Source organism: Osmerus eperlanus, chromosome 6 (assembly GCF_963692335.1).
Source record: "Osmerus eperlanus chromosome 6, fOsmEpe2.1, whole genome shotgun sequence".
Taxonomy (NCBI): domain Eukaryota; kingdom Metazoa; phylum Chordata; class Actinopteri; order Osmeriformes; family Osmeridae; genus Osmerus; species Osmerus eperlanus.
The window spans coordinates 4,719,294-4,732,569 of NC_085023.1; the positions used below are offsets into that span (position 1 = coordinate 4,719,294).

A 13,276-nucleotide genomic window follows, 5' to 3' on the forward strand; every position below is an offset into this window, starting at 1 on the left:
AACACCCCTCTTTATCACTCAGTGAGTTAGACCCCCCCCTCCCAACACCCCTCTTTATCACTCACAGTGAGTTAGACCCCCCCCTCCCAACACCCCTCTTTATCACTCAGTGAGTTAGACCCCCCCCTCCCAACACCCCTCTTTATCACTCAGTGAGTTAAAGGAGGTGGTGGGTAGAGAGGAGGTCAGGGGGAGAGGGGATCACACTAGACACACACAGTGTATATTCAAGTGGGTAATAGTGTCCCATTACTGGTTCTAAATGTAGTGTTTTCATTGTGTACATGTGTGTGTGTACATGTGTGTGTGTGTGTGTGTGTGTGTGTGTGTGTAGGACCACTGGGTCACCAACGAACACACAGCATGTCTTCTATCATCCTGTATAAAACATCTTTATTTCTCCTTATTTAGGCAGTAAGACACTATTTAGTTCATCACATTCAGTGGAACTGAGATCAAAGACAGGATTGTTGTTTGTCAACAATGAAAACACAACAAACATTCTACACACACCAATATTTACAAACACTCTGGGATATCAATTACAACTGTATACAGTTCAAACTTCAATGACATCTATGTGAGCACAGTGTGTGAGAGTGTGTGTGGGCTATTCTACCTGACACAGGGACACTGAGGAGTCATCATAAACCCTGAACCCAGGATAGAGGGGCTCAGTGAATGTGCTGTGGAATGTGTGCAGGTGGGTCAGTGTGTCAGAGGAGACTGTGTAGAAGGACAGAGTGCCGGCCGGCCAGTCCAGATACACTCCTACTCTGTGGGAGCTGGAGGGGGGGGGCAGGTATGACAGTGCTATTCATATTGTGCCAGGCAGAGTAACTGTCATCACTACACTCCAGACTCCAGGACTTGTTATTGTATCCAAGCCTACAGTCATCACCCCTTCCTCTCTAGGGAGGGAGGGTGGGGGGAGAGAGTAGGGAGGGAGGGTAGGGAGGGAGGGCGGGGGGAGAGAATAGGGAGGGAGGGTGGAGGGAGGGAGGGTGGGGGAGAGAGTAAGGAGGGAGGGTGGGGGGAGAGAGTAGGGAGGGAGGGTGGGGGGAGAGAGTAGGGAGGGAGGGTGGGGGGAGAGAGTAGGGAAGGAGGGTGGGGGGAGAGAGTAGGGAAGGAGGGTGGGGGGAGAGAGTAGGGAAGGAGGGTGGGGGGAGAGAGTAGGGAGGGAGGGTGGGGGGAGAGAGTAGGGAGGGAGGGTGGGGGGAAGAGAGTAGGGAGGGAGGGTGGGGGGAGAGAGTAGGGAGGGAGGGTGGGGGGAGAGAGTAGGGAAGGAGGGTGGGGGGAGAGAGTAGGGAGGGAGGGTGGGGGGAGAGAGTAGGGAGGGAGGGTGGGGGGGAGAGAGTAGGGAGGGAGGGTGGGGGGGAGAGAGTAGGGAGGTAGGGTGGGGGGAGAGAGTAGGGAGGGAGGGTGGGGGAGAGAGTAGGGAGGGAGGGTGGGGGGGAGAGTGTAAGGAAGGAGGGTGGGGGGAGAGTGTAGGGAAGGAGGGTGGGGGGAGAGAGTAGGGAGGGAGGGTGAGGGGAGAGAGTACATTTACATTTATTCATTTAGCAGACGCTTTTCTCCAAAGCGACTTCCAAGAGAGCTTTACAAAAGAGCACAGGTCACTGATCATAACACTGAGACGCCCCAAACATTGCGGGGAGCCAAACATGAAGCATACATTGTGAAAAACCTAAATAAGTGCCAGAAGGAAGAACCATAAGAGCTTGTAGTTGAGTAAGTTACAATTAAACAACATGAACCTCAAAAAAGTGCAAGAGTGTACCTGTAGAAAAAACAAGCAACAGTAAAAATATATTTCACAGCGAGTACGGTAATTTGAAATCAGTTACAGTTAACCAACAAGAGCAACAAGTCTCTAAGTAAGAGTGAATGTGCTGTGGAATGTGTGCAGGTGGGTCAGTGTGTCAGAGGAGACTGTGTAGAAGGACAGAGTGCCGGCCGGCCAGTCCAGATACACTCCTACTCTGTGGGAGCTGGAGGGGGGGGCAGGTATGACAGTGCTATTCGTATTGTGCCAGGCAGAGTAACTGTCATCACTACACTCCAGACTCCAGGACTTGTTATTGTATCCAAGCCTACAGTCATCACCCCTTCCTCTCTAGGGAGGGAGGGTGGGGGGAGAGAGTAGGGAGGGAGGGTAGGGAGGGAGGGTGGGGGGAGAGAGTAGGGAGGGAGGGTGGGGGAGAGAGAGTAGGGAAGGAGGGTGGAGGGAGGGAGGGTGGGGGAGAGAGTAAGGAGGGAGGCTGGAGGAGAGACTTGATGTAGTCGGGAGCAGTCCCGTTCACCGCTCGGAAGGTCAGTACCAGAGTCTTGAATCTGATACGGGCCGTGATGGGAAGCCAGTGGAGGGAGTTGAGGAGTGGGGGGAGAGAGTAGGGAGGGAGGGTGGGGGAGAGAGTAGGGAGGGAGGGTGGGGGAGAGAGTAGGGAGGGAGGGTGGGGGAGAGAGTAGGGAGGGAGGGTGGGGGGGAGAGAGTAGGGAAGGAGGGTGGGGGGAGAGAGTAGGGAGGGAGGGTGGGGGAGAGAGTAGGGAGGGAGGGTGGGGGGGAGAGAGTAGGGAAGGAGGGTGGGGGGAGAGAGTAGGGAGGGAGGGTGGGGGGGAGAGAGTAGGGAAGGAGGGTGGGGGGAGAGAGTAGGGAGGGAGGGTGGGGGGAGAGAGTAAGGAGGGAGGGTAGGGAGGGAGGGTGGGGGGAGAGAGTAAGGAGGGAGGGTGGGGGAGAGAGTAGGGAGGGAGGGTGGGGGGAGAGAGTAGGGAGGGAGGGTAGGGAGGGAGGGTGGGGGGAGAGAGTAAGGAGGGAGGGTGGGGGAGAGAGTAGGGAGGGAGGGTGGGGGGGAGAGAGTAGGGAAGGAGGGTGGGGGGAGAGAGTAGGGAGGGAGGGTGGGGGGGAGAGAGTAGGGAAGGAGGTTGGGGGGAGAGAGTAGGGAGGGAGGGTGGGGGGTAGAGAGTAGGGAGGTAGGGTGGGGGGAGAGAGTAGGGAGGGAGAGTAGGGAGGGAGGGTGGGGGGAGAGAGTAAGGAGGGAGGGTGGGGGAGAGAGTAGGGAGGGAGGGTGGGGGGGAGAGAGTAGGGAAGGAGGGTGGGGGGAGAGAGTAGGGAGGGAGGGTGGGGGGAGAGAGTAGGGAGGGAGGGTGGGGGGAGAGAGTAGGGAGGGAGAGAGGGGGGAGAGAGTAGGGAGGGAGGGTGGGGGGAGAGAGTAGGGAGGGAGGGGATCACACTAGACACACACAGTGTATATTCAAGTGGGTAATACTGTCATATTACTGGTCCTAAATGTAGTGTTTCCAGTGTGTGCGTGTGTGTGTGTACATGTGTGTGTGTGTGTGTGTGTACGTGTGTGTGTGTGTGCGCATGTGTGTGTGTGTGTGTACGTGTGTGTGTGTCTATAGGGCCACTGGGTCACCAACAAACACACAGCATGTCTTCTATCATCCTGTATAAAACATCTTTATTTCTCCTTATTTAGTCACTAAGACACTATTTAGTTCATCACATTCAGTGGGACTGAGATCAAAGACAGGATTGTTGTTTGTCAACAATTAACCCGTTAAGGAGCAGCATCACACGTGTGCGATAGTTCGAAAGCCCCACAGAGTAACTTCGCACGTGTGATTCTGAACATTCCAACCGACTATTTTCCGATAGACAAAAACGACATGACAAACGCTGTAGTATGGCTTCAAAATGTACAATTAGGAGGCTAACAAGTAACACTAGCAGGTAGTAGCATTGCTACGAGTATTATGCTAGGTTGCTAGGTAACGGAAGCTAACTAAAGCTAGCTTCCGTTTTGGAAAAATAACTCACTCTGGTGGAAGCGTTGGTAATATTTAGAGATATTAATAATATTTAATATCAGTAATATTTACATCTAAAGGTTAAAACAAAACAAACATTCTACACACACCAATATTTACAAACACTCTGTGATATCAATTCCAACTGTACACAGTTCAATCTTCAATGACATCTATGTGAGCACAGTGTGTGAGAGTGTGTGTGGGCTATTCTACCTGACACAGGGACACTGAGGAGTCAGGATAAACATAGAACCCAGGATAGAGGGGCTCAGTGAATGTGCTGTGGAATGTGTGCAGGTGGGTCAGTGTGTCAGAGGAGACTGTGTAGAAGGACAGAGTGCCGGCCGGCCAGTCCAGATACACTCCTACTCTGTGGGAGCTGGAGGGGGGGGCAGGTATGGTAGTGATCTTATTATTGTGCCAGGCAGAGTAACTGTTACCATCACAGTCCAGACTCCAGGACTTGTTATTGAGTCCAAGCACACAGTCAGCACCCCTTCCTCTCCTGCTGATTCCTTTATATGTCACTGCTATATTAACCCATCTTCCTTCACTCCTCTCTGCCTCCCAGTAACAGCGCCCAGACAGACCCTCTCTACACAGCACCTGTGGATAGTCCTCAAATCTCTCTGGGTGATCAGGATACGGCTGCTTCTCTCTCCTCCATGTCACCTTTCTGTTCTCCTCAGACAGAGAGAGGTGTCTGTATGCTGTGTTTGGGTCCAGTGTGAGCTCACAGGCATCTGATGGGGGAGACCAAGACACAATATATTACTGATCATCATCATTCACATTAGAATGTCTCCCTCTTCCTGCACTCCCCCTTTCATTCTCTCCCCCCCCACCCCCCTGACCTCTCCCCCCCCACCTCCTCTCCCCCCACCCCCCTTATCAACTCTCTCCCCCCCCACCTCCTCTACCCCCAGCCCCCTGACCTCCTCTCAGAAGAGGAGAGAGACGAAAGGGGAGAAGGAGATGAAGGGAGGGGTGGGAGGAGGAGAGGGTAGGGCAGTGGAGAGGGAAGGAAGCGAGGAGTGAGGGAAGGAGGGAGGGGGACAGGAAACACACAGCAGCTAGGGGAAGGGAGGGGGGGGAACAGGGGAGGGGGAGAGAGGGGGAGAGAGGGGAGGGTGAAGGGAGGGCACATACGTGTGTCCATTTCTGACAGTGTCAAAGTCACTAATGGTATTGTCCCTGTATGACCCTGTGTACCAGAACTAAGTAGCAGTCAATACTCACATTTCCTAAGACCAGGTTTGATCCAGCACTCTCCACCATGATCCACACTGTAGGGAGAAGCAGAGGAATGATGAGGAAATGACACCTCACCTGTTGCTACGTGACTAAAGTAAACATGTTGTTTCTATGTTTATCATCAGAGGTGTATTCCAGAAAACCCTGAACTCAGACTTGATGAACCCTGAGATGGGAAGCACAGAGTTATCGGTTCCAGAAGAGCTGATCTGAGTTCGTTTAATTCTAATTCACTGGAATTAGGAATTCTCATGCGTGCAGGCGAGTATGCAAACATTTTCTGAAAGGTAAACAACAACTGCAACAGCAAAAGAGAGACAATTGGTCAATGAGTACATTTCAATGCAGTCTATTGAATGCGAATGCTGTTTTAACACATAAATGTTGTCTCACCTAATCCTGCTCAGTATATGAACATTGGACTTGTAGTGGACTAACAGAAAGAAGGCAGAGGAGGGCACCACCTCTGACAGAGGCAGAAGAGCTGGCTCTGAGCCAGAACGCTGGGCGACCAGCGGCTGAAGGCATCCCTGGAGGGAACTCATCCAAGCCTATCACCCCCGAGGACACAAGGGCCCACATAACATGTTAGTGTGTTTGTGGAGATTTCATTTGGGGGGTTCATTTCTCCCAAAGGTCATTGATGGTGTTACCTGCCTTGTTGAGCCTTCTGCCACAACAGAACCTCTTGCAGTTTAAGTTCTCAATATTGCAAAGACTGTGTACAGTACAGTAGAACAGAATGATACAGATATGTTGTCTGCTGCCACAGAGAGGGATTCAGAAAGACCTACAGAGGTATACATCTTACTGTATGGTAGCTACTGAGCTACACTGTTCTCTCCCCATGTACATTGTTTTGAGGTTCTTGTGTGGAATTATGGGTTTGACATGTACATTGACGTGATGAGAAAAAAGAATGAATGGTAAAACAACTGGCACATTCTTCTCCTTTATAACAGAGCATGACTGGGCATTACAAGGAGGAGCAGGGTTTCCCACAGAAAACGTGTTAGTTAAGGTGGTAGGGTTTGCCGTCAGACCGGGAGGGGGGGTTGTAGAGTCTAGCCTAATGTGTTCTGGGGGGAGGGGGGTCGTTTGTACGATAGACTAATGCATTCTGCAGAGAAGGTACTGTTTGGAATGAAAGGGAGCAAACAGGACAGAGTAACACGGCATTCATCTTTCTTTTTGTTTTGGACGACGTAGTTAAGGCGGCAGGCGTGTGTTGCTTAGGCGGCCGCCTTAACTGGAAAGTGCTGCGGGAAACCCTGAGGAGGGTCCATCAACCTCCACAGCACAGATTAACAGGGACATGTTCAGTAAATACCAGGTTAGCTCTGCATGGAAACTTCATGTCATCCTTATGTGTTATACGCAGTGGCGGTCCTAGCACATTTGGCGCCCCAGGCAAGTTTTTCCCTTACAGATGCAACCAAATTGGCCGCAATTTAGAGCCTCTCCATGTGGTCATTTTATATCAACTATTTATTCATTGAATTGAAAGAAAATGTGCCATATTGTGTTATGTATCGTTATCGGGATATGAAAGGATCTATCAGGATATGAGATTTTGGTCATATCGCACAGCCCTACTGCAAACTAAAATACAACAGTACATTATCAGTAATACATTTAAAATGGGGAAAATGTGAATAATTGCTTTGCAGGTCAATTTAAGGTGTAGGCCCCTACATGTTCTGCCTGTGCCCCCAACATGTTCAGTTAGGGGCTACAGTGCTCCTAGTAAAACAAGTTAGTCTGGAGCCCTGGATGAGGAAAGGACACCCCATGTCTGATAGTTGCTTCAGGCTCGGCATGAGGGAGGAGAGAGGGAGAAATTCATGGTTTGTTAAACAAAAGCTGCCAGCAAGCAGGTTAGGTTAGTTACCATCAGTTACCGTGGTAACTTAACCAGAGTTTGTGTTTCCTCTCTTTCTGGAACAGAAAACCCAGAGTTTCCCTCATCTCAGGGTTAACAAACTCACTGTTTTCACTTCAACCCACTTTCTGGAATAGACCCCAGGAAATACAATTAGGATTGTAGCTATATAGTCATAATTGCACTAAAGGCTATTGTAGATTATATAGGGCTTCTCTCTTCCTAACCCACTGTCCTAAATAAACACGCAGTCTGTGATTGTATAATCATGAAATGCAAGGCCTATTAACATACTTGGATGTATATTCAGTGTTAAGCAACATTACATTAAGAGGTGTATAAAAACACAAACATGTCCTTACTTGAGTTTCTCCAGTCTGCAGTGTGGATCCTCCAGTCCAGCAGAGAGCAGCTTCAATCCTTTTTCTCCTGGATGATTGTAGCTCAGGTCCAGTTCCCTCAGGTGGAAGGGGTTGGACCTCAGAGCTGAGGCCAGAGAAGCACAGCCTTCCTCTGTGACCAGACAGCCTGACAGCCTGTAGAAAGAGGATCAATGTTGTGACAGAATCCATCTGGGCCTCCAGAGTGAGTCAGCACAGAGGGGTTCATTTGGCAGGTGCTGTCATAGCTGCTCCTCCCCTCATTAGACAGAGTGACCTTTCCCCCCAGTTCAGGAAGGTTAGGTTTGTGGTCAGTTTGGTGCTAGTAGTTCTATGGAACATCAGGACGTCTGCTACATAAAGCCAAACTTGACTTGAATGAACACAACAAATTAGTTGGGGCTATAGCCCCTATTCTTAAGCAGTACGAGACATAGAACATGGATCATATCTATCCACCATTGCAGAAAGCAATGTTCACGGCCACGTGACCTTTCCCTCTCTAAACCGAGTTCTATGACAGCTCGCCGTAGATCATCATTGCCGCCGCTGCTTCAGAATTGTATTAAATATCGAGGAGGATGAGCAACTGAACAGTGACAGGACGTTAATCACTCATGAAGTCATGACAACCTAATAAACAACAGCGACCAGCTACTTTCCCGACAAAGCCCTCTCCTGCTGCCTCTTTCTAGCTATTTTTAACTACCTTCCATTCCCCACACCCTGCCGCAGTCAACTAAAACGTAATTTATACAAATAAAGTGGTAAAATATCAGCCTACCTGCCGAACTTGTTCCACTGAGTTGGATTCCAACTGAAGAATATCCCACTTCAGTCGCTCTGTAGCCTATTAGCTACAAAACATCCTGGTTTATACCCTGAGAATTTTCTGTGGTAAACCTGAGGTAATTTGCTTCTAAATTACCTAAAAAGCCTCAGTAAACGTATTTGTTCTGGACCGGCTACTAATAGACTTTAACTTTCAGATGGTAAATTTTTCTCTAGCTTCGAATTTTCTGAGCAGATAGACATCTGGTTCCCTTCAGACGCCTTCAGGTAACAGTGTTCTTTTTAGCAACACGGATAACTGATCCAGAGACAGAGATCACATGACAGGGCGTGCCATCAAACACTTCAGGCTATTGGACAATATAAGAAGTTATTCCAAAAAATTAAAGGGGAAATTAAATGGAAGTGAAATTAACCAAAAGTATTCAAAAAACGTATCTAGCAAATATTATTATTTTTGAACAACAGAGAATGCCTGTCAGTATTTATTTAACTATGTTAAGTCATTAGATAACCTGACTGCCTGTTGGCTCTGCACTCCCTGCGAGAAGAGGAACTGCTATATTAGTATGCTGTTCATGGATTACAGATAATCATTTAACACCATCATGCCTATGTCTTTATATAGGCTATTTCAACATTTTATATTCTTTCCAAAATTCTAGTTTTAAGTTGTAACAGTCATGTTTGCATTCTGTGCTCTTAATGTTAGGACGCATTAGCAGGGCCAACCTCAATACATTTTATGGCCAATGTCACCTTTTGTGATCTGTGCAAAGGATCAATAAAAGACTGACGTTCTGTGTTCAACTTTCTTTCTTCCCTTTTTTAAAGAGCAGATATGTGTTTGAAATCTCACTCGGTATGGGGCATTTGGCTGACTCTCCCTGCATCTCAGATGGAATACTACCATCTTATGAAGTAAAGTATGTCAGAATACATGTGAATAGCCAGTTCCATACATATATACAGTATATACAGTAGTATTATACATCAAGCACACTTTTCTTGCCATTCCTAATTTGAAACCCTTCATGTAGTGGAAAAGGCGTCAACCACAGGAACAACAGCCGCCAGATGCTAAACTCACTGCCCAGGTAAATGTACAATAATATGATGAATAGTATATCTTAACCCTTGTGTTGTCTTCAAGGTCAAACATGACTGCTATTATATTTAACAGCAGAGAAAACCCTCAAATAGTTCTTTTTTTAACTTCAAATGTCTTACTTTTCGTAGTGACCCTAACATTCATAAAAATACATCACAACAACCACAGACACACACGTACACAATAAGAAATTGAGATTATGTGTGCTACTGATTTAGGTTACAGTCTATAAAGGTGCTGAAGATGACAGTACCTCCATTTCTCTCTTTGCGAAAGCCATGACTGCACATTTCAGTGTTGTAATAAAACAAGTGGTGTTCACAGATTAAAGTCAAAATGTTTCCACTGTGAAGAGGGAAACCCCAGATGTTCACAAAGTTTGATGAATGACAGGTTGTGTTTCAATGCGAAATAGGTTTAAGGTTGAAAATTAAATTAAGCTGTATTGTATTACCCTTTGGGCAAGGGCATACAGATTGTTAACACTACCCAAAGAGACTGAAATCGTGTTGCACATTCAGAAACAGTTGCATCAACATTTTCATTCTGTCTAAAATAAACAAAAACATGAAATAAAATATAAGCAAATCATTATGTACAGCATGTTTTAGAGTGTTTCAGATGAAGCAAATCTGCCTGTTTCTTATCAAACTAGTCCTCACTGATGACTAGAAGGCATATCTCATTCTTGGCATTAAGTTTATACCCAACTTGATGATGGTAACTTTACTAATAGCTCATGTAGAACATAAATACATACCTCAGTGTCTCCAGTTTGCAGAGTGGGTTCCCCAGTCCAGCAGAGAGCAGCTTCATGCCGGCATCCTTCAGATCATTGTTACTTAGATCTAGTTGTCTCAGGAAGGAGGTTGACTTCAGCACTGAGCCCAGAGAAGCACAGCCTTCCTCTGTGATGTGACAGCCTGACAGCCTGTAGAAGATTATCATTAGGGAGGGATCACAAACACTTTTTATTGTTATCTCTACTCTTGATGCATGATTATGCTTTGCTTATGGTCTGCACCTCTTCTTCAACACCGACCACCTCTGGAAGAGTGGAACTCTCTCACTGAATTGCTCCTACCAAGCTTTCTTAAATGTTTTAACTATGAGTTTCCATGAGAGTTTAACATTTGACTCGAACACAATGACAAAGTAGCCAGTAACCAATGTGAAAAATGAACCTGCCTGAGAAGCTGATTTTACTAAGCTGGATTGTACTTGTGAAATATCCCCAAAACAATCCTGTCTAATGTATACTGAGACATCATGTGGTCTTCCTGAGGTATTTCTAAGTCATATAATGTGAAATGTAGGCCATCAGTGAATCTTTTGTTCTAGACTGTCTAGTGTCTTTCTGAACCAATCAGATCATAATTCCCTTGGTACTAGGATCAATACAAGGTTTAGTATCTCCTATGATCAGTACTATAGACGAGATCTATGGCACTGTTGTACTGACATGATCAAACTATCAGTGAATATATGACACTGTTCAGGAATGGTTAGCTTGATTGTGTTATTGTGACATGAAACTTAAAAGATTAATTCACCAGTGAGATACAATAACACAATACATCCTTTGGTATGTTTTGGAATGGTTCGAACACAGTAGTGACCACATACACACTACTCCTCATGATACTGGTTCAGACAGTAGTGACCACATACACACTACTCCTCATGATACTCGTTCAGACAGTAGTGACCACATACACACTACTCCTCATGATACTGGTTCAGACACAATAGTGACCACATACACACTACTCCTCATGATACTGGTTCAGACAGTAGTGACCACATACACACTACTCCTCATGATACTGGTTCAAACAGTAGTGACCACATACACACTACTCCTCATGATACTGGTTCAGACAGTAGTGACCACATACACACTACTCCTCATGATACTGGTTCAGACACAATAGTGACCACATACACACTACTCCTCATGATACTGGTTCAGACACAATAGTGACCACATACACACTACTCCTCATGATACTGGTTCAGACAGTAGTGACCACATACACACTACTCCTCATGATACTGGTTCAGACAGTAGTGACCACATACACAGTACTCCTCATGATACTGGTTCAGACAGTAGTGACCACATACACACTACTCCTCATGATACTGGTTCAGACAGCAGTGACCACATACACACTACTCCTCATGATACTGGTTCAGACAGTAGTGACCACATACACACTACTCCTCATGATACTGGTTCAGACAGTAGTGACCACATACACACTACTCCTCATGATACTGGTTCAGACAGTAGTGACCACATACACATGACTCCTCATGGAATTATTGAACTCTATTATGGGACTAGTCTCTGGTGAGGATGAGTCCACCTACAGATGGGAAGTTGACCATCTGATGAACTGGTGCAGCCTGAACTACTTGGATGGCCACATTTGAAGGCTGGCAAAACTAGAGAAAGATGTATGTGTTTGTGCACCTACTCTTTCACATCTGTATATATCTCTGTCTATGTAGCTCTGGCAATCTATCTGTATCTCTGGCTCTGTCAATGAATGTATTCTATAGCGTCCGTAAATATGTATACTCTCTATAACCTATGAATATTAGTGATTTCTGATGTCTTCAGCGTTTGAATAAAACGCTGTTTGTCTCGGACTGTAGCACGACACTGTCATCTGCTCGTGTGACGTCCGAAGTTTCGACAGGTGATCACATGTTTTTTGCCCATTTGAAGCAACGCTCGACACGTTTGTGTCGGTATCAATTGACTCGAAAGGTCGATACCGCTTCGTGAGCACGGCTTTGAGCGTAACATCACTACCCTGACTCTGAGCCTGCCAGCTGCCCTGTACCTGAATGACTCTACCTTGTGGAATATGACCCTAGCCTGCCCTGAATATTCTTTGGCAGGCCTCCTTGTATCTTGAATTAACCACAAACTTGCAGCCAGTGTGTGGTGTGTGATATTGTGTAACTAGTTGTTGTCTGGTGAATTTGATTACATACCTCAGTGTCTCCAGTTTGCAGAGTGGGTTCCCCAGTCCAGCAGAGAGCAGCTTCATGCCGGCATCCTTCAGATCATTGTTACTTAGTTCTAGTTGTCTCAGGAAGGAGGTTGACTTCAGAGCTGAGCTCAGAGAAGCACAGCCTTCCTCTGTGATGTGACAGCCTGACAGCCTGTAGAAGATTATCATTAGGGAGGGATCACAAACACTACTACCCTCTAGAGGTACAAATAAAGAATATCAGTCTGATCATTTTCCTCTCAAACACGAAGGTTTGATCAGTCAGATGACTGTCTGTCCTGGTTGGTCAACTTTCCCTTTATCTTAAATGCAATACCATCCTTTAATATGTAGAACATTGTACATCCAGTTACATAGTAGTACAGTATTCCAAGAATGTATTACATACTACATCCAGGAGCAGGTCTCTCAGTATACAAGGCACCTTTTGTGACCCATAACCTTTACTGCAGAGTTAGGGTGTTAACCACATGAAGCATGTGAAGCAGTACATTAGCAGAACAATACAAAACATACTTCCCAGGTCAACCTACAATAATATCATGGAGTAGTTTGTCTTATACACATTCCTGTCATACCCTGATCTGTTTCACCTATGTCATGTTTGTCTCCACCCCCTCCAGGTGTCTCCCATCTTCCTTCCTACCATCATTTATTCCTGTGTTTTCTGCTTGGGACCAGTTTTTGTTTGTCAAGCCTACAGAAGCCTTCCTTGTGTTTTTTCTACCTCCTTTAGTCTTTTCTGCCTCTTAGTTCCCTGCTTGGCCTCCTGCCTGCCCTGACTTAGTGATGGGGGAAACGAAGCTTTCCGAAGCAACAAGCTATTTGAAACAATTGTGTCACAAAAGTATCGTTTTTTCGAAGCGTTTGATACATCGTCTCCATAGGGACACCTGCTGGTCAGTTCATGGTATGGCAACTGTATCGAGAGATTGAAGGAATAGAGTGACGTCAAGTCCTCGGACGTTAGTCTCACAATCCTCATCAATTTGATAAATAAAGGTTATGTGACAAA

The 13,276-nt window shown here is 46.5% G+C and overlaps 1 protein-coding gene across 5 annotated transcripts in view; it reads right to left on the reverse strand.

The window, feature by feature from the left end:
- LOC134021969 (NACHT, LRR and PYD domains-containing protein 12-like) overlaps positions 1-13,276 on the reverse strand; it is a 267,074-nt gene that overhangs the window by 173,527 nt on the left and 80,271 nt on the right. For 2 of the 5 annotated variants that reach the window (XM_062463097.1, XM_062463096.1), the window contains 5 exons: positions 12,242-12,412; positions 9,993-10,163; positions 7,312-7,485; positions 5,053-5,099; positions 3,376-4,556 (listed from right to left, as the gene is read on the reverse strand). The exons of 1 other annotated variant lie outside the window; for it this stretch is intronic. In XM_062463097.1, coding sequence (XP_062319081.1) covers positions 4,018-4,556; positions 5,053-5,099; positions 7,312-7,485; positions 9,993-10,163; positions 12,242-12,412 — 1,102 coding nt within the window. In that variant the 3' untranslated portion in view covers positions 3,376-4,017. Of the gene's footprint in view, positions 1-3,371; positions 4,557-5,052; positions 5,100-7,311; positions 7,486-9,992; positions 10,164-12,241; positions 12,413-13,276 lie in introns of those variants that run through there. 2 more of the 5 variants (XM_062463093.1, XM_062463095.1) reach the window with 2 other exon arrangements.